The sequence below is a fragment of the Chiloscyllium punctatum genome, chromosome 39 (assembly GCF_047496795.1).
Source record: "Chiloscyllium punctatum isolate Juve2018m chromosome 39, sChiPun1.3, whole genome shotgun sequence".
NCBI lineage: Eukaryota > Metazoa > Chordata > Chondrichthyes > Orectolobiformes > Hemiscylliidae > Chiloscyllium > Chiloscyllium punctatum.
This window is the reverse complement of record NC_092777.1, coordinates 22939106-22965918: the sequence shown is the minus strand read 5'-3', so window position 1 is coordinate 22965918 and position 26813 is coordinate 22939106. Positions and strand designations below refer to the sequence as shown.

Sequence of the window (26813 nt, the reverse complement as noted above, 5' to 3'; positions counted from 1 at the left end):
GCTTCCAATTAAACCTTTTGGACTATAACCTGGTGTTGTGTGATTTTTAACTAAAATGCATCACTTCACATTTCTCGACATACAGCTTCATCTGCTATACTTCTGTCCATTTTGGTATTCAGTCTGTCTTCCTCAAACCTAAAACCAGCTTCATCCCTAATGCCAACTTTGCAAAACTTCACATCCTTTGCAAATGCTGGCCCTTACGTCGACTCGAGGATAGGTTTTTAAAAATTGAAAGCAGGTGTGGACTGTCCCTTGGGGAACACAATTGCAAATCATGTTCCAGTCTGAAAAATATTTGCTCACTGCCATACTCTCCTTTCTGACTCTGATCCATTTTTAAAAAAATCTATGCCACCAATCGTCATTTAATTCCAAGGACTCCCATCTGTTTAAGAAGCTTTAAATGTCTTCTCAACGGTCATAAGCATAACATGTATGACATTATCTGAACCAACCATCTGTGTTACCATAGCAAAGGACATACTCAACAGTCAGACACAATTTGCCTGTGAAAAAATATATGCTGTCCTTAAATAGCCTATATATTTGAAATCAAAGTTCATTTTGCCCCTAATACTGGTTTCCAATAAAATTTCCTGTTTCCTTGAATAGCTGTAAGACATAAACAGCTGTCTGCCATTATTCCTGTTCCCAATAAAGTGTAAACAATGCCTCTACTATGTCTACCTTTTATGAGGGGTTTTGTACCAACAGTACTGAGTACTGCGTGCAAATTTTAAAGCCAAGAATCCCTATTCCACCAGTACCAAACATAGACTTCAGTCGCAGTATCTCTATTCTGCCAGTATTACACACATTCAACTTCTGCCCATTTCCAAGTCCTTCAAAGTGTAAGTATGCTGTCTACATTAGAACATTGATTAACTAGAAAGAAATGGATTCATTCACTGAAGAAGGAAGCTCAAAGAGATTAAAGCAGCATGAAGAATTCATGACATGCACACAGGTTGTCATAGTTACATTGATGCCGACTTCTGAAAAAGCAAGTTTGGACTTGAAGACTAATAGATCTCTAGTTACCAGCTGCTAATCATAAACAAATGCAAGACCCAGGGAGTCAGTGATGGCATTGTTCCTGATGTTATTCTTTCTATCTCAGCCACCTTCAGAAAGAATCTTGCTGTCTGCTCTTTTACTGACTCCAAATAGTAACAAATGAGATATTGATTGTTTCAGAAGTTATGACTCATCAAAACTGACTTTTAAAAGCTCCAGGATATGCTTGCACAAAATTGGATTGGAACCCTTTCTATGTGAGATGGCCTTTTGGTGATATTTTCAACTACGATCACCAGACCACCACTTTAACAATTTAATTCAATCATTTAATGACAAACATGACCTTTTCACATTCTTGTCCTCAAACTTAATCTGGATGAAAACTCAGAATTCTTCCAACAATTTCAACATCTATCAACAACACCTGAAGCAAGGAAATTCTAATTGCCCCATTGGAAGTGAAAGTCTGCCAATGATCCAAGTGGAATATAATTTCCAGGTGGTACAGTTGCTTCTCAAATCTCAGATCTCTACTTGGTCATTTTGTGAATTCAATCTCAACTTTAGCCTCTCCCATGCACCATTTGTTTGGGGCAAAGAGAGATTTAAAAGCAAGGTTCCTATGTACTGGAAATATGTTTATGATTATGCAATATTACAGGATTCACATGTCAGTCTACTTATAAGAGTATACTCATGCTATTTTCACCATATTATTGCATGGGAAATAAAGGAATAAAGTTACTATATTCTTTCTTAACTGAGATCGTTTGATGCATAACACTGGACTGGATATATGCAGCTCTTTATCATCTAATAGTTCAGTGTTAGACAGGCCCATATGTGCCTGCAAATGCAATGGTAATACATAATTGCTGGCTGCAATAAATGTCTTCAATGCCACAAGATCCACGCCTGATTTCTTATGTTGTGAGGGATAACATACTCTTTGACGCATTGAGTAAAATACCACGCTGGAGGCAAAATCAAATCATTTATGACCTGCAAGTACACAACTGATTTGTCCAGATTAGACACAAGCACATTACATCAAAAGATCGAGGCATTTAGACTAAGGCAGATTTATGACAGTACACCTAACCACATTAGGTGAAATAGAAAATCTCTGTAGATTCAGCTTCATAGACCCCCTCAAGCAAGAATTAAAGAAATAAGCCTTACTATTTCTCCCATGAATAAAATTAAAACGAGGAAGAATTGACCTTCATAGAGGTAGTTTGGCATTTCACTATTATAAATGTGTCAGGTTTCAAAATCATACTCACAAAACATAATAGAATATTAACTAAGGACAGAGGAAATACAATCATTACACATTGGATCATTTGACATTGTTTTTTAACTCAATCTTACAGTCATTGGTCACTAAGTTCCAGTGAACAGCAATACAATAAATTGCAAGTGTGCGTTCAGTCCAGGTTTTGCACACTCAGTCACTAACAGAGTGACTGGGAGACATTTCATGCATTGTAGTATTATTTCCAGATTGCAATATGAAATACCACCTTGGAATAAATTAATCATAGCTAGCAACCTTCACTGCTGCACATCACAAGGGTGAAGTCAAATGCAAGGAATGACAAGGGAGACAGTGGATAATGATCTGGACTACAACATTCTGTCTGAAGAGCAGTGGTAGCAAACTTAATTTTAACTTTTGAAGGAAACTGGCAAAGTGGCAAAGTGGACAAAGGGCAGTAGTGGTGTGACCAACTGGATGGTTCTTTCAAAGAGGAGCTAACAGTCACATGGACTGAAAGACTTCTTTCAGTGCTGTTTCATTCAACAATTGCATGTAACAAAGAGCCTTGACTCACCTGCACAGCTACCACAGACAGCACCTCAACGCAGATCCTGTTGAACTCATCAAAGCAGCCCCAGGCACCAGTCTGTGCCAGACCTTTGTAAATATTACCACAGGACTGTGGGGAAAGAAAAAAAGCAAGAGTCAATATTGTGAAGTAATACACTTCGGTTGTAATGACAAGGAGAGACAGAACAAATTGAATTAAACACTTCTAAATGGAGTGCAAAATGGAAGACCTGGTGGTGTATGTCAACAAATCTTTGAGGGTGGCAAGATGAATTGAGAGTGCTTCGAAAACACATAAGTTCGTTGACTTTTTTAATAAAAAAGCAAAGAGAATAAAGTAAAGACGAATCATTCTGAAACATCGGTTAGGCCTCAGCTAGAGAAATCTTTTCCTGATTCTGGAGAAAGAATGCAGAACGAGATTTACTGGAATTGTACCAGTGATGAAGAACTCCAGTTTTGTGGAGAGACCAAAGAAGTTTGAAATGCTTTCCTTGGAGTAGAAAGAGTTAAGAGAAGATACAAGCAGAAAAGTGCTCGAGGAACTCAACAGATCTGGCAGCATCTGTGGGAGAGAAATCGAGTTAGCATTTCAGGTTCTCTGGAACTCAGAATGAAGAAGAGGGATGGAGTCCCAGGGAATGAAAGGAGAGAAAGGATTCAGAGGGTTATTGGTACCTGTTATTATTGGAGCTTGCATTCCTTAATACTGGGAAGGAAAAGGAAGTATTTCTCCTTAAGGCGTCAAGGAAAGACATGAAGCTAGAGACCAGCACAACTTTGAGGTAGCACACAGAGATGCTGATGAAGACAGAGATCAATAGTGTGCATGTGATTTTGTAATCTATCAAATGTGGGTGTTAGGATATGGCAAAGACTAGCTGTCCAAGAAGGATTGTAATTCAGAGAGATAAATGTAATAGAGGGTGGATTCAAAAAATGAAGGATGGAATTTCAATTGGAATCCATGTAGAGTACATTCCTCAATCACAGTGGAAGACGTTGTTGTGAAAGTGAATTTTGGCAAACACTTTATCAAACACTGGCAGGGAGATGAATGTAAATAAGTTCAGAGGTTGAAACGGAAATCTGTTGGATAGAAGTGCAGAACTTCTGTAAAGTGGGCATACCTGGAAGAGAAATGGCAGTGAATTAAACAGCAAAATAGATAGAAAGAACTGTGGATGCTGGACGTCTGAAATAAAAACAAAGTGATGGAGAAACTCAGCTGGCCCTGCAGCATCTGTGGAGAGAGAAACAGTGAATGCATCAACATTTCTTTGGCACTTGGGTTAAGAGAAGATTTGATCGTGGTGTTCGAAAATCATGAATAGCTTATAGAATCACACAGCATAGAAACAGGCTCTTCAGCCCAACGTGTCTATGCTGACCAACAAACTACACTAATCCCATTCGCCTGCGCTTGGTCCACAGCCTCCTTTGCCCCGGCATTTTAAATACTCATCCAGATGCTTCTTAAATGTTGCAAGTATACTTACCTCCACCGCCCTCTCAGGAAGCATGTTCCATATTTCTCTGGGTGAGAGTAATGTTCCTCAGATCTCCTCTAAATCACTTGGCCCTCACCTTAAACTAAGGCCCTCTGGTCTTAACACGTCTGTCATGAGAAAAAGACTCTCATGATCGGATAGCCTGCCAGCCTCCTATGTTCCAAGTAAAACAAACCCAGCCCATCCAGTCGCTCCTCATAACTGAGATTTATTAATCCCAGGCAATACCCTGGTGAATCACCTCTGCACCATTTCCAGTGCAATCACATCCTTCCAACAGTGTGACAACCACACATGCACACAGCATTGCATCTGTGGCCTAGCCAATATTTTAGGGATGTAACAGAACTTCCTTGCTCCTATACTCTACTCCCTACCTAATAAAGGAAAGCATCCCGCATGCCTTCTTCACCACCCTGTCCACCTGTGCTGACACCTTCTGGGATCTCTGGACTTGTACACCATGGTTACCTTATTCTTCAGTACTCCCTAAAGACACACTATTCAATGTCTGTATCCTTCCCTTATTGTACCACCCAAAATGCATAATCTCGCACGAACCAGGATTAAATTCCATCTGCCATTTAAGAGTTCATCAAAATCAGATGTAGCCCTGAGTCCATCCTCCTCGTTATCAACAACACTATCAATTTTCATGTTATCTGCAAACTTACAAATTAACCTTTGTATTCACATTATTAATGTACATAACAAATGGATCAATACTGAATGGAAAGCATTTCAAGTTGTGGGATATTGCCCAGATTTTTTAGTCTCTAACCCTGAAAGGTATATTGAGATTCCTCGGAGGTCCAGAAGCAATGACTACGTTTTACATACTTCAATCAAATACCCTGCCAGCCTCCTCTGTTCCAGAGAGAAAGAAAAAACAGTCTACCAGTCTCTCCTCATATCGGAGACTAATTAATTCCAGGCAACATCCTGGTGAATCAACTCTGCACCATCTCTAGTGTAATCACGCCCTTCTGATAGTGTTGTAATTATTAAATTCTTTTAAATCCGATATCTGTAACCCTCCAAAAATATTCCCATCATTACACAATTCAGAAGGTTCTGACTTACTTACCTGAATAGTTAGCCAGGAAATGTTAAGAGAGTTAAAACCAACTGTAAAGACTAACTATGAAACTATGGCTCCTCCAAACATTCATGTTAACCCACTACCACTGTGACCACACTGGATACTCAACCACCACCCATTACACCGCTGAGTCCACATACTCAGAATTACCATCTTTCAGACGAGATGTAAAGCAGGGCCCCAACTGCCTTGGAAAATACAACTGAAATACACTATTTGATTAAGAGCACTGGTGTTCTACAATATTCTGAATAAGACTGCAGCAATTATCTGAGTAATTAAGGACTACCAATTTCAGACTGAGTTGAGGAACAATTTTTTCTCCCAGGGGTTGCCACAGAGAACTATGGGGCCAGAATGCTTGTGTATACTTAAGGCTGAGATAGATAGATAGTATTAGTCAGGGAGTCAAGGGTTATGGGAAAAGGAAAGGAAAGTGGATGTGAGGAGTGTCAGATCAGCCATGATTCTAATGAATGGTGAAACAGACTTGAGGAGCCAAATGGCTTGCTGCTGCTCCTATTTCTTATGGTCTTCTGGTCGAATAGTCAACCATCAACCAACATCACCAAAACAAAATGTCCAGTTGTTTTCACATGGCCATTTGAAGGATCTTGCTGTGCATGAAATTGACCACCACATTTCCTCCATAGTAAAACTAGAAGCAATTCAAATGTACATCATCTGCCGTAAGTTGCTTTGGCACATTTCCGAGGTCCTGCTTGGAAATACGTAAATGCAAGTTCTTGATTTCACAATTACATTGTTGTATTTCCTGGTGGGCTCATAATTTCAATCTCATTCAATATAATGCACACTTAATTCCTGGTTGCAAGTGATTTGAGAATGTTATAGGTTTAATTTAATCTAATTTACAATTAAGAAATATCCAATACCTTCAACTTAAACGATACCGGAATTTTAACCTGGGGATGATTATTTGGATTTATCTTAAAACAGAGAAGAAAGAGTGTTCTATTAACTAAGCGGGCAGTTTACAAAAGAGACACATTCTCAAGCTGTCTTCAAAAATGTCTTCCACCTCACCTCTGTGTTCCACTTGAGTAAGGCTTGTGTTACAGCAATACATGTTTTCTGTCTTTTTAAAATGGCAATCATGATTAAAACAAAACCCATTTGGAACACTAGGTCAACACAATAACATAGCTCTGCTGCTAACTGTATTGCCACACCTCTACAGTGTATGAACAACTGGTTTTAGGATAAGCTTTACAACAGTAATGAATATTTTAGCTGTGCACATTAAGTTTTGAAATATTCCGACTCAGCACAGAATTTAACCAATGTAGAACAAATTGCCAAATACCTATTACAATAACAAGCACAGGAATAATCTAGGCTTCTTCTCTCCAAACTTCTTTCAAACCGTTTAGTCTCTCGGGTTCTGATGTACCACAAGGCTCACATCACCATGGCAACACTGCTTCTTTAATTCTGATTTAACAAGTTCCTATTCACAACAGGCTGTTCACCATATAATGCCTGACTCAACTGATAGATTGCATCAAGAGATATCAAAGGTATTATGAAAATGGTTATTGAGTTGTCAAAATATATCTGACGCTCTAAGTATATAGCCACATAATTATTTGCATTGACACTGGAGAATTTGTATCGATAATCTGCACTGAAGTCAGTGCTTTTCATCTTCAATGAGTTAATGCTGAAGATTTTTGTTTAACAAGTTTGTCACTTGACTGACACTTACCTGTTCAAGCCATAGAAGTTGTCAAACTGCGTGATTCACTCAAAATTATACTCTGAAGACACCTCAAGCATTCCAGCATAAATCACCTGTCTTTATGTCATTTGACACAAGTATAATAGGTTTCCAAGTAACTTGATTTGAGGGAGTACACCCACTCCACTGGGGCATTACCAATGCACATTTTACTTTATACATACATATTGTCACAAGAATTCCTCAGACAGGAAAAGGTTAAAATAACATCAAAATATTGTCAGCTGTATTGGTTTGTGTTGAACATTATTAGGTCTATTTGCCAAAATGCAGATTTGGCTCAACTGTGACCGAGAGCAGTGCAACATATAAATGCCTCTTCCCAACAAAATATCTTGCAATGGTGAGTGACAATTGATGGCAAAACCTATGGTGCAGAGTGATCCTAAATTGGGAGAGCCAGTCATACTGATCAGATCTCGAGCAGTTTAATACAGAAAAGTATATGCAGGCATTTTAAAGTCAATTGGCATGGATGCCTCAATTCCACAATGGTTTGGGCTGAGTTAGTCTCCACATCATAGCTTATGTACTGTCGTATGGGGCTTAATTCAGTGTACATGTACATCTTTCAAACAAACCATTACTGACTCATGATCACAGCCCTAAATATATTGCATTCAGGATAAATCTCGTCAGTGCTTAAACACCTGTAAATTTTATATGACATCCAAGTATCAAAGCATCACTTTAGCTGGTAAACAGACAACACACATGATATACATACAGAACATATAGCATTGAAACACAAAGGCTGTATGAAGTTGGGGAGGCATTGCAATTATGATAGACCCACCCAGGAAACCATATAATTTTGGCAATAATTTCAGAGTTGCAATGCATGACATCACAACAGTCCCTCAGATTTATCCTTCACAGACCTTTCAGGAAATTCCAGCAATGCCACCAGGAGCTAGATTGGGAAGGAGATGGATATTGAAAGGTCACATGTTGGAGTGGCTAATGGTTAGGAAGAGGTCACTGTTCAATCAGTGTTGGCCCTGGAGCGCTCTGGGTCCCAAGGCAAGACAGGACACGTGAAAATCTGAAAATCAAGGTGCAATGGTACCTGCCCCAGTCAGCATATCTGTGCACCTTTAAGAGACATACTCATGACATCACCACTGTATTCTAGCATGTGACCTATTCTAGCATGTCTCACAATCCCCCTTTCCCGTGGATCACTTGATGCACGATGCTCAACTGTGATCTAATTATCCCAGCAGGTAAAATAACCTGCTAGAGGCAAAATCACATCACAGGATGGGAACACCTAGTAAAGGAGATTAAATTCCATGACCTGGAAAATCAGGAGCAACATGGAACTGACAGAGTGAGGATCACCATGATCTGTACAACAATAATGAAACAGTAATATCACCAAATATGTTGTCAAGTTGCAATGCTCACAGTGTATGATTTCATAGCTTCATAGCTTAATATGGCAAAATGATCACTCTGCAAGACTATCCTGGGTTACCTTTTAAGACAATTGTAGTGGATTAAACCAATCTAATGAATGTCATCATACCAACTTATTCAATTTCCCATGTGGTTTTTATAATTATACTACAGCTCTCAAGTCTCATGCTCAACCTTTATCATTTTGCTTAATTAATGCAGATCCTGTGTATAAATCACATGAGCTTAGAACCTAACAGCATGTTTTACCCACCAGTTAAAGTGATCCTTTGGCACTTATAGATGACCCAAAAATTACAGATGTGACTCGACTGCTCCAATTTGCCAAGATTACTACATTACTTCAGGCAATTACATTTCCCACAATGAAAAACTGTGTACGTACCCAATTGAAGTTCCCTAATTAAGTCAAACAGGCTACTATTTAGATGGAAGCACGGTCAAAGAATACCAGTCTTACCAAAATCTCTCTCAAATGTTTCTCCCCAATCTGGTGATTTGACTCTCACTGTGAGAAGTTAATGTGGAACACTACAGTAAAAATCAAAGCCATGAAGACAAAATGAAGAGGATAGGTCAATGGAACATGCAACAGATAAACTTTCCAGAGGATAAAACCAGCAAACACTCAATAATATTTGGAATAAAAGTAAAGTTCTGGAGAAACTCAGTACCACCATCCATTGAGAGAATGACAGAGTTAAGGCTCTGAGGCAGATGTGACTCTTCTTTGAACACGAACACCCTGATCATATCAGAGCTCCATTCTGAGGTGTGCAAGGTGAGATGGACCAGAACTCATCATCACAATTTATACTGTGTTTACCTGACGAGGTTACAAAACATTGGGTGACAATTAGTGGAGATCTGATACCTTGTAATCCATCTGTTCAGAGCAGTTAAAAACGTAGACCATGATTCCCAGTGCTCGGCCCAAGTCCTTGGTGGTTTCAGTCTTCCCTGTTCCTGCGGGCCCAGCTGGAGCTCCACTCATTGTCAGGTGCAGAGACTGGGTCAAGGTGATGTAACATCTGAAGGTAGGCAGTGAAATAAGAACACACACAGACAAGCGGTGAGAACAGGGGAAAGCACAACAGCAGCAAAATCACTGCAGAGCAGATAGATTATGGCCAACCAAAATGAAGATTTTCAACAAGCTTAAAAATGGAGATAAATTGACAATAGCCCAAATTAAAAGAATCTCTCAGTGCAAAGACTGGACTTGCAAATAGAATAGCGAGGTAAAAGCTTTCAGATTCATTCACAATAAAGTCACATGTGAGCCAGAGGCTGCCACGGTGGTTCACACTGCCATCGCACTGCACCAGGCACCTGGGTTCAATTCCAGCCTCAAGTAACTGTCAACGTCGAGTTTGTACATTCTCCCCATGTCCATGTGGGTTTTCTCTGGGTGCTCCAGTTTCCTCCGACAGTCCAAAGATGTGTGGGTTAGATGGATTAACCATGCTGAAGTATTTGCAGTATCTGGGGATTGTGAGGGCTAGGCAGATGGTAGGTGCAAGGTTATAGGGTAAGGGCAAGGGGGTTGTGTCTGGGTGGGTTGATCTTCAGAGGGTCAATGCAGACATGATGGGCTGAATGGCTTCTTTTGCACTGTAGGGATTCTATGAGCTTGTTTTGCATTGGACAAGCTGATTGGACCAAACTGCACAATTATCTCCATTTATCTTGTGTAAGAGAATGATAATCTGTAATGTCAAATGAAGCAAAGAGCATAGGAGGAATAGGAAAGAATTAAAAACTCTACTCTTAAATCCTTCAATATGTAACACTAATGCAGACAGATCTTGTCCTAATATAACCAGGCCTTTAGGTGATTTGTTTCTGATATAACCACTCATCATTCAGCTAGTCCATCACCATTTAGAGTTCAGTACTGGTGGAAATCACTAGCTAGATTTCACTGCAGACATTCACAGTTTGCATCTTCAGGGTTAAGTCCCTGAAGTGTTTTTTTTATTTGTTGACATTTACGGATGTCACTAGCTAGGTCAGTATTTATTCTCATCCCAATTCCTTATGAGTTGGCAGTGGGAAGGACTGCCTTAGGATCTGACCATTATGATGTGAAATTAAAACACAGAATATCTATGCAATATATATTTCTGAAGATACATCTCATTTATCAGTTTTATTGTCTGGGCACACTTACTTAGTACCTACATTGAGGAATTTAGGAAGCTACTTATTGCCTGTTAAATGAGCACTACAATATACAGTCCAAATTCAAAGTGACTATTTTTCCAAGAATACAGTGAAAACTTGCAACAATTAGAAAACACTTCAATGAAGTCAACTCATTATCCATCATTAAATCAGGTCCAATTTCTCATTTCGAATGCGGCAATTAAAGAGCAACACTCAGATCCTAATTCTGCTTTTGCGTTGGTTGTGTTGAGATCATAGAACAGCATCAGTATTCTGTCAACATATGGTTAAGAATATGATCACGATTCAGTAACCTAATTTTAAAATGCTGATCGGGGGATAGACATTGCACAGGATACCTGGGATAACTCTCAGTTTTTCCTCCATACAATGCCATGGGATCTTTTACCTTAACAGGCAGATGAAGCCATGATTTAACATCTCATCCAATAGACAACACCTCTGACAGTACATTGGTCCCTTGGTGCTACACTGGAGTATTCACCTTGTTTACGTGCTCAAGTTCTGAACTGGGACTTAATACCAGACCATATGGTTCAAGGGCAAAAGTGCTGCCAACTGAGTCATAGCTGACAGCATAGTAGGCATCAAATCCAAACGTATTCCCTCCTTCCCCTGGAAAGCTCTCACACCATTTCTCATAATTTCATATTTCAATGCTGCGGAGATGCCACTTCACAGGAGTTACCTTTCCAGCATAGCCAATACTGGGCACAGTGCCCACTGTGTAACCCATGAGCCATGCCAAAAGAAGATCAAACACATAGGATGGCAAAAAAAAGCCCAACATCAAAGGTCGCACATGCTTTGCTCCAATAAAAGTTATGATTGAATCTGTTCAGATTGCCATTTCACATAAGCTGCAGATAATCATCACTCTCAAGCTCTGGATATAGCCCCAGAAGCCAAAACAATATGATGATGATGATAAGATATCAGCTTTCACACAAGATACGCTCCGAGACATGCAATGTAACATAGCAAGGAAATAAATCATAACTCTCAATAATTTAATTCCTTCACGTAAATGAGTTACTCAGCACCCCTGGCGTCATTTTATTGAGTTACAGATGATATAATCTTATTGAACTGTATTGGTGATACTAACAAGTTGACACTAAATTAATGCATTGTCAGTATGATAAATAAATGTGGGTATTAGGTGAGAAATTCAGAGCCAGCACAGATTAGAACACTCTAAGGAACTTATTCATGTTATTAGATTCACAAGGAGATGGCCAAAAAGAAATTAAATAACCAACCTAATTATGATCATAACTAATCTCTGCCAAAAAGTAAAACAACATAACAGCTGAGAAACAGTTGTGCAGAGATATATTTATGCAGTTATCTGCTGTAACAGATGCATTACGTAGAAAATAGCAGGAATGAAGTGTAGGCTCACAAATGGATCTCCTGGCTTTCCATCAAATGTAATCCAGAAAGAAACTTTGCAAGAGGAGGTTTTGCCTTGCAGGTAAGATGAAGAGACTATACAGCATCACTCTTCAATAGCACCAATCTCACTCGGTTTGGAAACTGCTTTCCAGCAGAGGAGGAAACTTCCAAAATATGCCAGATTGAGCCCAAGAATTACCCCCTGCTCCAGAAATGACTGTTTTAAAAGAATCTTCAGGAGTAATATCAGGCACTTAGATTAGGGAATCACTTAAACTGCAGATGCCTGCTGCAGGTCTCCAGGCAACTCAGCAGTGCATCATATTCAAAATGAGGCTGCATCCACAACAACAACCCTCAGGCGGGTCCTGCCGGGGGCAAATCGACAGGAGTTGAAGGCGGTCAGAGGCGGGGTAGTGACTGAGATGGAGAAGATGTTGAGTTAAGGCAGTCACAATCATGAATGGGAAGGAACTCAATGGAGGGTCAAGCAATGGACTGAAATGATCCTTGGTATAGTGATGGAGCTGGAAGAAACAGTTAAGCTCCTTGCCACTGTTTATTCAAATATGTTTATTTCAGTAAAATTATCTCTTCTGATAATCTGTTACTTGAATGTCACAAGCTTGGGATAGCCTAGTTTTGGAAGTTGTGCGAAATAGTCGATCAGTTTACTGACTTTACTGTATTTAGTTATTTTATTGAATTTAATTGATTATTTTAGTCTTGTAACTGATCCAAGTTAACGGTGCTCAACTGATTTGCCTGGGCAGAGCCTCCAAGAGCTGGATTAAACGAATACTTCCAGAAAGACTTAAGAAACCTTGCCTATGAACATATTTGGAGATTTCTCGTAATTCAAGATATAGAATCATAAAATCCCTACAGTGTGAAAACAGGCCGCTCAGCCCATCAAATCCAAATAGCATGTCACTCCCCCCTACCTTAACCCTGTAACCCTGCATTTCCCTTGGATAACTCACCTAACCTGCATAAGCTGGACACTCTGGGCAACTTAGTATGGCCAATTCACCTAACCTGTACATCTTTAGAGTCTGAGAAGAAACCAGAGCACCTGGAGGAAACCTACGTAGGGACAGGGAGAACGTGTAAGCTGAGGGTGGAAGCAAACACGGGTCCCTGGCGATGTGTGGCAGCAGTGCTAACAACTGAATCACTGTGCCACCCAGCCACTATGCCACCATATATTAAAGCACAGTAAATAAACAAGTCATACTCAAGTTTCAACTAGTGACATCTCTGCATTGCTCTGATGTAAATTGGTTAAATGAAATATGCTATAAGCCAGCAAATGCACAGCAATCTGAACCCTATGTCCATACACAAAGGATCTAACACCAGTTTCAGGAAAGGGTGCAAGACACTTGTACTTCAGCTGTTATTGATACAATAGTCTGAGAATATCAGGCACAGAATGGCACACACAAAACTTTAGATTTGGGATCACCAATTTCTTGGTTCCCAAGTCTTATTTAGTATCCAAGGAAATAAAACAATCGTGACTTGACGCACTAAACTGTAAGCCTTTAATCACATACCTATCTGTCAGTGGTGTAATTACCAGTCGAGGGGTGTTACCCAGATATTCATAGGAATACAAAAACTGGGCATCGCAAATGTTGGCAAAGCAATGTTTTGTTTCATCGTCCCAGCGATGGCGAAGCTGGGAGAGCCAGATGAAGGCCTGTGAGTTGTCAACCTATGAGAAGAAATGCAAACCCATTAATTGACTCAACAAAGCGAGGGCAGCACACAAAGCACAAGTATACTTCCATTCTGAGTGGAAACTTCTTCTAGCCTTGTAAAACAAAAAGAAATCCAAAAATAAACTTTCATGGTAGAAAGGGAGGGGCTGTGAGGTAGATGACCGTTTCAAACCAGTCCAGACTAATAGGTATGTCCAACCAAGATATAGGAAACAAGAAGGAATGGAAATTGTATGTTGAACCTTTATTGCAATTATATAGGGCCAGCTGTCACAGGCCAGGCTTTCAGAGTTTTTTTTAAGCTGTAGCAGTGAGAGGCTGTTTGGGGTCCCAAAAAAGTTGGAAGTTTTAGGTGAATGATTCATAGCTGCTACTTTCTCTGAAATCTCTCAATGTTGTTTCTTCTTGGGTTGGAGAACTGCAAGCAAGAATCTGTCTTAGTCTGCCTTTTTGCCAAGAGTTTAAGGAACGTTACTATATTGGAACAGTTAATTAGTATTAGGTACTTGGTCTATTATGTGGTTAAGTTTTCCAGCAGTTAATTCTTCTAAATTCCTCTTTCCTTTGTTTATATTTTAACTAAAGTGCTTAAATAAATTGTTTTGTTTAACATCGAGTAGTGTGACAAGTCACATCACATCTGGAACACACACTTCACATCGACCCTGAAGAGAATAAAACATTAGAGTCTGGACTACTTTCTTAACTTATTTTGAGGGGGTCAGGTGTGGTTCATAACACAATAGACTCACCATTATACATGCCTTCTGATATTTATCGCCACAGAAATCGATGGAAATGAAAATCATACAGGGTATACAATTGACACCTGATCTATTAATACTTCAAGTTATTATTAACCCTTCTGTCTTCAGTCCAGTTCCAGCGGTCTCTCTGATATTTGAATACATTGATACAGACTTCACAGCATGAACACTGTCCTCTATTTTGAGTCCATCTTTCCTGACTATCCTCCATTTTGTATACACCACCCCTTAATCCCTCCAGGTTCTGATGGCATGCGCTTGCCCTCAGCAGACCTAACCTATTTTTGACTTCTCACACCTATTAATAACACCTATGTTGCAACTTGATTACTCCATCACTACCACTAGCACTCCCTTTATCATTCGTTGTGGCCACCTCGTCATCTGCTCCTCTCGCTCTTCCTCCCGCTTTGTCAACAGCATGAAAATATTTCCCAGGCCCTTCAGTTCCAAAGAAGAATCACTGGACACAAAACATGAATTCGGTTTCTCTCTCCACAGATGCTAAGAGATCTGCTGAGTTTCTCAAGCACTTTCCGTATACGTGTAAAGTTGCATTATCTATATATAGCCATTATCAAGAAATGTAATAGTGTCTCATTTCATATTTCATCTAGAGGCTTTGGATTGTGATAACCTTATCACCAATTATGTGTTTTGCATTAGGAAAGTGGTTTTGCAGCTGGATATTGATATTCTTCCTGTTAATCCACCCCTATTTATCCTGAATATGGACTGGTGACATACACTGACTTCCTGGGCTCCTTCATGATGTGAAGGAACTGTCCATAATTATAGGAGAAAAAAGAAAAGTGCTCCATATGAAAGACCAACCTTCTGAGCTATTATCTTTGCGACAACATCACGAGCATGGACATCTATTGTGCAGATGGTCATGATCTTCTGCCGGTCACCTTTCGAGAGTTGGCCAATGAGCATGGTAATGAGCGTGTTCAGCTGGTTCACCTGTTTTTTGTAGTACTCCTTCATGGCATTTTCATACCCTTCCTCCAGTCTGGCAAAGGAAATACCAACTTCTGTAGTCCACCAAATCTGGGTGCAACTAAGTGCTACCTGTTTCATCAAAGATAGACAGCTTTAAGTAAACCTCTCTGGCAATGTTAATATAAGTTTTACAGCTGGATTTTCATTCTCTTTGCATCAGTGGATTGTGTGTGGTGGACAAATGGTCATGGAAGTGCCAAAATCCTTCATGAAGAGTGTGTGGGGCAAAGGAAGCGTATAGCTTGGAATAGAGCTTTTGGGTAAGATCTTTTGAACTTACCTTTCCAAAGGTTCTCCCATTCAGGCTGTGGTTTGCAGCACATTTGAGACACCATGAATGGAGTCCTTTAAAATATTGGCTTGGAACCATGAGAATCACAGAGGCCTGGGCCAGGCCTATCTGTGCAATACAGCCAGTTAGATCAAGTATGCAGGGGTCAGGATCATGAACTGAATCAATGTGCACACTTAAACAGCACTCCTGAAAATCAGAAACTCCCAAGAATGGGTCCCCGCTGTCAGGGTCACACCCCTATGAAACGTTGCTAACTCTATGAAAATCAGTCTTTCGTCTTTGAATAGCATTGTATGCAAATTATTCCAAGCGATTTTCCATTTAGAATAAAGCAATAAATAACATGAATGTTTAATTAGCTTTAAGAGGGAATCAATAATTCACTTGCTGAAATCCAGACAAAAACTTTGAGAACAAAAATGAATTAAACTTCTGTTAAAAATAGTCTAAACAGTGGTGAAGCAAGTTTTTTTTATATTCTTTCACGTGATGTGGGAATTGCTGTCAGCATCAGCAGATATTACCATCCCTAATGAGAAGGTAGTAGTGAGATACTTGCTTTAACCATTGCAGCTCATGAGCTATAGGTATAGCCAAAGTGCCATTAGGTAGCATTTCTTCATCCATGAGACACCATGGTATAGATTATAATCCTACTTCCTCTGTTACTTGGGCAGAGTGTAAAATTTAAAGGTAAAAATCTTATGCTTTCAATAGAAACCATCAACTTAATTTACTGGAGAGATAATCTGTCAGATTCTGTTCATTGGCATGCGATTCTGTTCACCTGATTATCTCCTCTGTATTTAAACAGTGTCCAGGGAATAAAGAGAAAAGCTATCCCATGTATCAATCAATCATTGTCCCAAAGCTAAATTGTTCGTATCTGAATAAAATATGCTATTTTAACTGAAATGCAATCTGCAGGTCAAATTGTATCAGTGACAGCAATCAGACCCATGACTTGCTTATTCTGTCTTACCTGAGCTGGGTAATCGAAAAGCCATTGATCTCTCTGTTTCTCCTCATAGGCCACGACACCTTCAGTCATTTCATGCCGAACTGTCTCTCGCATGGAATCCAGCACCCGATTCAACCAGACCTCAACCTAGGAGTGGAAGTGAGGACAGTGTCCCCAGCATGACATTAATAAGTATCTCACATGTTTGAGGAAATGATCGGGTAAAATGACCTAAAAAGTAAAATTTCAAAAAGGTAAGGGAAACAGTTGGCAAACATCCAAAAAGAACAAAAGCAGACATATGTAAAGGTCAACTGTTCCCACAATTCTGAGTCCCAGCAGCTTTCCTGGTTCATTTTAAGGACCATCCCACCCAGTTGATTAAACAAATCGCACTTTCTCCCACTGGGTGTGGGCACAGCATCTAACTAACTTAAATCACCCTTTGCACAATTTGACTTCAAGCCTCAGCTTAAGCTGATCGAGGTTTTAAAACAAAATATGTTCTTTCATGAGATGTAGGCACAGTTTGCTGCCCCTCCCTAACTGCCCTTGAACTGAATGGCTTTCAAGGCCATTTCAGTCAACAGTTTTGAAGCAATCACATTGGGGTAGGTCTGGAGTCATGTGTAGGCCAGATCAAGTGAGGATAACACAATTCCTTCCCCAAGAGACCCGAGTAATTGTTGACAATCAATGGTCTGGTCATCATTACTATTCTAGATTTATTAAGTGAATTTAAACTCTATCAGTTGCCCTGGTGGGATTTGCCACAGCGTTAGTTTTGAACTCAGGATCATGAGTCCAGTAACATTTCTACTATGCCACCATTTCCTCATTGGTTAGAAATATGCAACAGAGGTGGTGAACAATCAATGAAAGCAAACATTGAAAAGTTAAACTGCAAATAACTTGGATCATGGTGTGGGATTCACAGACAAACCAAACCAACACCCTGGAGATGAAACTACAGAACACATAGCCACGTTCTGGTCAAGGTAAGACATGGAAAATGTAACATTGTTTTATAAGAAACATGTAGTGGATAAGAGAGTGTAGTCAGAATGGTATCTTTAAAAATCAGTGTGCTTTGGTAACATCCAGCAGCAATGTTAAGTTAGTATCGGGCATATTTCTTCTGCCTCAGTACAAAAGCGAGATGAGACAAATGCAGGAGAGAGATGGTGCAATTCTTCAGGCATAGAAACTGTCTCTGTTACAGTACTCAATGCAATTCCAATTTTGTAGGAGTGAAACATATGGTGGGATTTATTCCAAAGACCACGCCTGCTTTCCAATTGACTGGAATGCACGCCACCAAGGTTAAAAGAATTTCAATTTCTATTTAAAGACCTGAAGTACTTGAATACCTGCACCAGGCTTTCCTACCTGCCCACTGCAGTCACACAACTCTTTGAAGTTCACATACTCGTCCTCCTTGCTGTACATCCCTAAAGCCATTTTAGTTGGCTTATCATCTGCCTCAGTCTGGAATTTCATACTTGCCATGTTGTCAAATAATTTGGACAGGTGACGCTGAACCTGCAGATTTAACGTTTCATGAGCACACGTGAAACACAGCATTGATCAGTTTTCTTAAGCAGATAATGTGAAACTCATCCTGAACTTGATAAACCTGTTCAAGTAGTAAGCTTGCTCGCTGAGCTGGTATGTTTGTTCTCCGACGTTTTGTCACCATGCTAGGTAACATCATCAGCGAGCCTCCAGTTGAAGCGCTGGGGTTCTGTCCCACTTTCTATTTACGTGTCTTGGCCTGCTAAGGTGGCTGAAAGCGAGACAGAACACCAATGCTTCAACAGAGGCTCACTCATGATGTGACCTAGCATGGTGACACAACATCTGAGAACAAACCTACCAGCCCAGCAAGCAAACTTACAACCTGAGCTACAAATCTTCTCAAACATTGACAAATCTGTGTTTGCTTCACATCTACAATTTTGAATTTCCTTCTAGTTGCTACACATTGGAGTCCCATTTCTGTAGAGAATCATCTCACTTCAACTATCCCATCCCTGTTCACATCCCCTGGATATGAAAAGTCTTTTACAACTGAGAGCTTTCCCTCACTGATGTCTTCAAGTATTCATGAGGAATGCAGAGAATGGGTTGAGCCAGTCTACTGATCGGTTTTCACTCACCCTTCTAGACAGGAATGTCATTTGGAAAACGTTTTCTCTGAGAAATAATCATCAAATTCATGACAATGCAGATCTTAAAATCACATGAAGAGGAACAAGTTACTGCACTCTTACAGGGCACACAAACTTGTTTATCATTCAATCGAGAATATTGGAAGTTGAAACTATACCTTCTCAATATCATAAAATAGTTTCCACTGATGTTTTTGCAGATAACTAAAAATTATGAAGGTGCGACCGATAAATATGGTCTCGCAATTCAATGAGGAAGTGCAACAAGGCCCCATTCCATGTTGTTCAATATTAGCTGGTTGTACACAGTGTTCATTTGGGACTTTGGATTTAATTGTGTCAGTTTAATTCATATATAACAAATTGGACATTGTGAAGTGATAGGTTAACTGTACCTTTTCTCCAATAATAGTGACTGAGCATGTGCATATAGAGCACTGTCACAGTAATGTCAGATCACATGGAGCTGGGACCAGAATCTAAAGGGTTACAGAGATATTGACTCTTACCATTCACAGTCTGTAGTTCACATTTGATAAAATTTTGCTGATGGTTGCTGACATGGAGGGGGACTACCTTCTATGAACAACACAATCATACTCTGCAAGAGAAAGTGAGGACTGCAGATGCTGGAGATCAGAGCTGAAAATGTGTTGCTGGAAAAGCGCAGCAGGTCAGGCAGCATCCAAGGAGCAGGAGAATCGACGTTTCGGGCATAAGCCCTTCTTCAGGAATCCTAATGCCCGAAACATCGATTCTCCTGCTCCTTGAATGCTACTTGACCTGCTGCGCTTTTCCAGCAACACATTTTTCATCTTCACCAATGGAACCACCACAAATAGTAACTCCGTGAAAATCGGGGTCTAACAAGGCTGTACCACTCTGCCAATTCCTCAACTCCATTTTCTTCATTGCAGTGCTGTATTGCACCTCCACAGGAGTGAAGCTAAGCTATAGAACAAGCAGTCTTTTCCAGCAACACATTTTCAGCGAATCATACTCTGCATCCTAGCTAGAATGAGAAAGTGCACGTACTTTGAGAGTTTCATAACCTTTGCTCAAACAAATGCAGATCACAAAGCTGGTGGCTGAGAGGAAAATCAAATAATAATAAGATTTCTGGTGAAGGTGTCAAACTTATATTTATTTTAGAATGCTAGGCAGGAACAGTAGCTCAATTGCTGAAGTATACTCAAGCAATGATGCAGGAAGATCTGATTAAGAAATGGGGTCGTTTGTGGGCCATTTCAAAGGGCCATTGTCACATCGTCTAATGTTCCAAACTACATCAATTCACCCCATAAACGCAGAATATACATAGATTCTTTACTCCAGAAGGATAATACCAAGATTCTGCATTGCAATTACTGTAAAGGAACTAATTATCAGTCCACCAGAGACCAATGTGGCTTTTGCCTATAAATACCATCACGTATAACTGATAATATCAACTTCTACAAACTGTGCTCATTTGAATCTTGGTAGGGAAGTGCCTGACTGTCCAATGTTGGCTTTCCAATGTTAATGAAGACACCACTTGGTTGTTGCAACTGGACCCCCCAGTATTGAAATTTTATACCAGAGTATTTCCCAGCCCTTTCACTGTACACAGAATTCCAACTCCAGAATCCCTTACTGTCCACTCTGATAATAAATCTTAAAATAGCCTGATAGCATAAAAAAGACTCACTCAGATTGAAATGCAGATTCAGTATCTGTGATAATGGGGAGAAAACATAAGCAACAACAGGTAAGCACCATACTTGACAATCATACCTTGATATAGAAAGTGAGGACTGCAGATGCTGGAGATCAGAGTCAAGAGTGTGGTGCTGGAAAAGCACAGCAAGTCAGGCAGCATCCGAGGAACAGGAGATTTGATGTTCGGGCATAAGCTCTTCATCAGCTCCACACTCTCGAATCATACCATGATATAAAGTCTGCAGAACCTTTATTCACTTCTGTATTCTGAAGTCTGTCAGGTAGCAGAGGATAATAAGAGAAATCATAATCTTTTTGTTTGGTGCTTTATTTGGCTCACGAAACCTGGGAAACTGTTTTAAAATTCACCTTTCATTTCCCTTATTATATGATTGCACATGTCAAACATTTCTATTCTGAGTTATTAACTTGTCAGCTTGTATCAACTCCTTTTTAGTCTGAAACAATACAAGTTTCATCATTTTTCAGTCTGCATTATCCGATGAAACAATACACCAGGATATTTATTTGTCTCAGAGCCATGATTAATGAGATTTAATTTATCTGGCTCATCATTGTTAGAAGCATGCCAATTAACTTCAATTAACAATGCAGCTATTCCAAAACTTAATGATTAAATATTGATAAAATAATTGTAATGAATACAACATCCTTCTGATTTGTTTAAATACATTTGTTTAATCCTTTGGGTGGGGAATTAGGAACAAATAATAGGATACTGCTCTGGAAAATTGCAAACTGCAAGAAAGATTTTAAGATCATCGAAATTTACATTCATTTTAAAAATCATTCTCCACCATGCCTATCCTTCCTGAAGTAAAGATGGTACCTTTAACATTTTACATCCAATTTTTCCTAAGCTCCAATCCTCCTGCAAGTACATTCCCCAGAATGCCTGCTGTCATTCCAAAATAAATGTCTGAAATGTGGGTGGTAGATGAGCTTTTCTGTTTGAAGCTTGACATGTTGCCATGTATCATAGAGGAATTGCCTTTATATAGTACCTTATCGTTTTTCTATGAAACACCGTGAGTGTTTCATATGAAATGAATTAGTTAGAATGCAATGAGCATGATGTAGCAAATGCCTTAAAACCATGTATCATCTGAAGGCTGACACTTCAGCATTGCAGTCCCTTCATAATGCGCACACAATCTTTTCAGACATAGGAGTGTCACTAATTGACATAACCTCGTCCCTGTGACAGCCACACTAATTAAGCATACTGTTAGAAATTGATATCTGGTCATAAACCTTATCAATTTGCATCTGAGGTAAGTTAAGATGAAGAGCTTTTTTTCCCCTAAATGATTTTTGCCTGGAAGTCTTTGTCAGCTTAGTTAATTATTCTGAGCAGGTGAATGCATCCATGAATGTAAGGGAGAGGTGTTTGCCCAATGATGTCAACAACAACTGATTTTTAGCCTTTAGTGATGTCTGCAACTCACCAGATGAGGGTTTGTGCCATTGGACAGAATATCCAATAAATCAGCAGAGGAAATGAAATAAAACCTGGGGAATGCCAGTCTTTTAGTGTCGAGATATTCTGCCAGTGCTTTTTCACAGAGAGCCAGTCTATGCAGGGAAGAAAGAAAATGTTAACAGGGCATCAGCAAATGAAAAGTCTAACTTGTGACTCGACCTGTCTACAATTAATGCACAGTAAATCATTCCAACCTATTTGGATGAAGGTTTCCCCTTTGCAGTGAGTTTGGATGTTATTTTGACACAAGTTGGTTTATTTGTGGATATTCAAAGAAGAGTTACATTTTCTTGGAGCACTTCAAGCCCTGGCAATCAAGTGGTGGTACTCTCTGGCTATAGAGTTGGCCAGCTGGTGAGCCAAGAGCAGGACTCTGGTGGCAGTGACAATGAGGCAGCTATCAGTGCCGGTGGAAAGTTGGACTTTAAGTCATACTTATAAAGAAATTTGGCTTTTTTTTTCATTTCTAAGTTACTTGAAATGGTGCAATTTAATCTTTTCACTGTATTTTATATCATACAAACCCTACAATAGTGGAAGCAGGCCATTCAGCCCATTGGGTCCACACTGCCCCTCCAAAGAGCAACTCACAGAGATTCACCCATTACATTATCCCTGTATCCCCGCATTCCCCGTGGCTAATCCATCTGACTTGCACCTCCCCAGACACTATCGACAATTTCCCACATCCAATCCATCTAACCTGCATATCTTTAGACTGTGGGAGGAAACTGGAACACCCGATGGAAACCCACGCACTCACAGGGAGAATTTGCAAACTTGACACAGACAGTCACCCGAGGGTGGAATCGAGGCAGCTGTGCTAGCCACTGAACCACCATGCCACATATATTAAATACACATGACAACAAATGAATCAAACATATGTCCAGAGGTTAGAGAAAGTTAGTTTGGTCTTGGATTCAGCCATATTGTATGGGAAAGTTAGTTTTCCAACATGCACAGACTTTGTCAATATCCACAGCATTGAAAACCATACCAGTTAACACCTGCTGGTCTATTTTGAAAATACCACAAACATGGTAAAGACCTCAATTTTTGCCATCAAGCATAGGTGGATATCAATTAAATCAAGATTTATACCAAGGCACACTATTTCAAGCTGTACCTGGGCATAGTTTGCAAGTTCCAAACTCTTCTCTTGCTGCTACATTGTGTGAACAGTTAATGTGAAGGGAGCTCCTTTAACCTCAGTGAGCACAATACCATAACATTTGGACAGGAACATCCCTGATACAGAGTCTAGAATGGAGCCACAAGAGGTTTTCAGCTCGAGGAATTTTGTAAGGATTGGCACAGACCAGTAGACCCAACAAGGACTCCCTGTTAGATCAACACTACTCACTTCATATTATAACCTCAATTCTTCTTCCTTTTAATCAAAAGCAATTAAAAAGTAATAGACTACCTGCTCTGGATGTCTTCAAGCTTTTCGCACAATCCTGGTTTGTTCGTGGCTTCCACTACATTTGGAGTTCGCTGAGCATCCCAAGCCAGCTCTTTAAAATCTACATCAATTCCATCAAAGCGCTTCGAATCCTAAATGGCACACCAGGTAAGAGAATGTTTGTACTTGTTTCAAGTTGTACTTGTTATCATATATTACTCACCAAATAATTAATAAAAAACAAAAAGAAATGTAAAGGATCAAAACTAGACTTTCAACTCTGAGCTTGATTTGCAATTCATTTGAATCAAGGCTGATCTAATCCAGAACTCTCTTTCGTACCTTTGATCCACATTGACTCTTTGGGTAAGAGTTCCATATTTATGTTATTCTTTGAAGGAAAAGGTACTTGTTAGTTTCACTTCTAGGTAGTTTAGCTCTAAACTAATAATCTCCCTTAGTTTTGGACTCTTCCACGAACTATATTTTCTAATACCGTTATCATTTTGAACACCTCAGTTAGATCACTATTCATAACTTCCTAAACTCCAGGGAATACAAGTCAATTTTATGAGTCTTATCTTCACAATTGAACACGTCAGCCTTTGAAGCCTTGATGTTGTTTTATGAATCTATTTTTTATCTGACCAATGGCTAATGTATTTTACTGATTCGCAATGCCCCAAACTATATGCAGTACTCCAAATGGGGTCTGGCAACAGCTCCACACAATGGAAGCACCACCCCTCTCTTTACTATTTAGCCTCCTAGAAATGAAGACCATCCTATTGGTCTTTCTGAATACTTTTCATACCTGCACAAACTAGCTTTTAGTGATTTGTATTCCTGAATATACAAACTATTTTGTTTCTCTAGTTTTCTGTCTCAGCTCAGAAATGTTTAGACCTGCACTTCTAGTATCATAACTTAAAATGCAAAAATAGGTTTCAGTGAACTTGAAGATAAATATTTCATTTGTTTCTCAGAAATGGTTTTGTACCTCAGGCAATTGTGATCGAATGTCTTCAGATCCAATGAAGATGCTTTCAAGGTGGGACCACGTGCGCTGCACCTCAAACCAAACAGAAATGACTGAGTCAGCTACAGACAACTTCTTCTGCCAGCTAGACACCTCCTCCAGAAAAAAGGCTATATACTTGGAAGTCATCAGGTTCTGCAGCTGGACTTGGTTGTCCTCCAAGGTCTCAATAAGCTCTTCATCAGATTTGAGTAACGGAACAGAAGTGCGTGAGTGGCTTTCATATTGAAATTCCATGGTGCTCCAGGTCGTGTTCAGTTCCTTCAGCACTTTCTCCATGCCCATTTCTTTCACCGCCTTGTCAACAATTCCACGGACCTCATCTTCAAAGTTGTGCAGGTTCAGTTTCAGGAGATCAGCTAGAGTCGTGCGGTCATCCATTGTGAATGTCACATTTGTAGCCTGCATTAGTTGATACCAATGTCTGTCCCGAATAGCTGGGTTCTGAAGTTCAGCTACAGCCCGTAACGAAGTCAAAATGTTCTTCACTGTGTTGTCCAGCCCAGTGAAAGCATCCCATGCCCTTACTTCCTTATCCAAGGCACGAATATCTTTAGCAAATCTTTTACATTCCATTTCCATGTTTTCAACATTGATTTCCCTCCATTTTGTAGTCTTCCAGTCATTCAAACTTGAATCCACTAGAACAATCATATCCCAGAGTTCTTTCAGCAGAAACACTTCCTTTCTGCACTGTTTTAGTTGTTTGTAATCTGACACGTTAACCTCAAATAAACTGGCAGATTCAATAATGCTGTGCATGGTTGCTTCCATTTGGCTGATGTGACAATGGACAACATCCAACATCTGGTAAGGCTGCATACTGTTGAACCTGATAAAGTAAGAGGGTGAATTGATGGAACAAAACAGCATACAATATGGTTTTAGAAAGCACTGTAACTTTTGTTTACCTTAATATATTGACTAAGGTTACAAGAAAGGTCATTAAAACCATAAAGGTAATCCAGCACAGCTTTCACCAGAACAATTGATAAATAAGAAACCACACTGAAAAAGAAACTTGAGATACTGGGAATATTTTCACTGGACAGTTATGACTTTGAGGATTGAAATGGAATTACATCGCACCTACACAACCAAAATAGGTTCATTATCCCACAGAGACCTCACACCTCTCTATATCTTGTGAGTTGGTCACACCAACACTCAGAGCTACACAGCCAGAGAAGAATTGGGTGACCACCAGAAGGTGAGTAATCATGGGTAGGGAGCATAGAACAATACAGCGCAGTACAGGCCCTTTGGCCCTCAATGTTGTGCCGATCCAAGCCCCCCTAACCTACACTAGCCCACTATCCTCCATATGCCTATCCAATGCCCGTTTAAATGCCCATAAAGAGGGAGAGTCCACCACTGCTACTGGCAGGGCATTCCATGAACTCACAACCTGCTGAGTAAAGAATCTACCCCTAACATCTGTCCTATACCTACCACCCCTTAATTTAAAGCTATGCCCCCTCGTAATAGCTGACTCCATACGTGGAAAAAGGTTCTCATGGTCAACCCTATCTAAACCCCGAATCATCTTGTACACCTCTATCAAGTCACCCCTAAACCTTCTTTTCTCCAATAAAAACAGCCCCAAGTGCCTCAGCCTTTCCTCATACGATCTTCCTACCATACCAGGCAACATCCTGGTAAACCTCCTCTGCACCCGTTCCAGTGCCTCCACATCCTTCCTATAGTATGGCGACCAAAACTGCACACAATACTCCAGATGCGGCCGCACCAGAGTCTTATACAACTGCAACATGACCTCAGGACTCCGGAACTCAATTCCTCTACCAATAAAAGCCAGTACGCCATATGCCTTCTTCACCGCACTATTTACCTGGGTGGCAACTTTCAGAGATCTGTGTACATGGACACCAAGATCCCTCTGCTCATCCACACTACCAAGTATCCGACCATTAGCCCAGTACCCCATCTTTTTGTTACTCATACCAAAGTGAATCACCTTACACTTACC

The 26813-nt window shown here is 40.0% G+C and overlaps 1 protein-coding gene across 2 annotated transcripts in view; it reads right to left on the bottom strand.

Annotated features, from left to right (window-relative positions):
- Positions 1 to 26813, bottom strand: part of dnah9 (dynein, axonemal, heavy chain 9) — a 507475-nt gene that overhangs the window by 371163 nt on the left and 109499 nt on the right. For both annotated transcript variants that reach the window (XM_072558306.1, XM_072558307.1), the window contains exons 20-28: positions 24785 to 25655; positions 23806 to 23936; positions 22342 to 22468; positions 18390 to 18542; positions 17022 to 17147; positions 15574 to 15813; positions 13805 to 13965; positions 9532 to 9688; positions 2865 to 2969 (exon numbers count right to left, since the gene is read on the bottom strand). In XM_072558306.1, the coding sequence (XP_072414407.1) occupies positions 2865 to 2969; positions 9532 to 9688; positions 13805 to 13965; positions 15574 to 15813; positions 17022 to 17147; positions 18390 to 18542; positions 22342 to 22468; positions 23806 to 23936; positions 24785 to 25655 (2071 nt within the window). The remainder of the gene's footprint in view (positions 1 to 2864; positions 2970 to 9531; positions 9689 to 13804; positions 13966 to 15573; positions 15814 to 17021; positions 17148 to 18389; positions 18543 to 22341; positions 22469 to 23805; positions 23937 to 24784; positions 25656 to 26813) is intronic.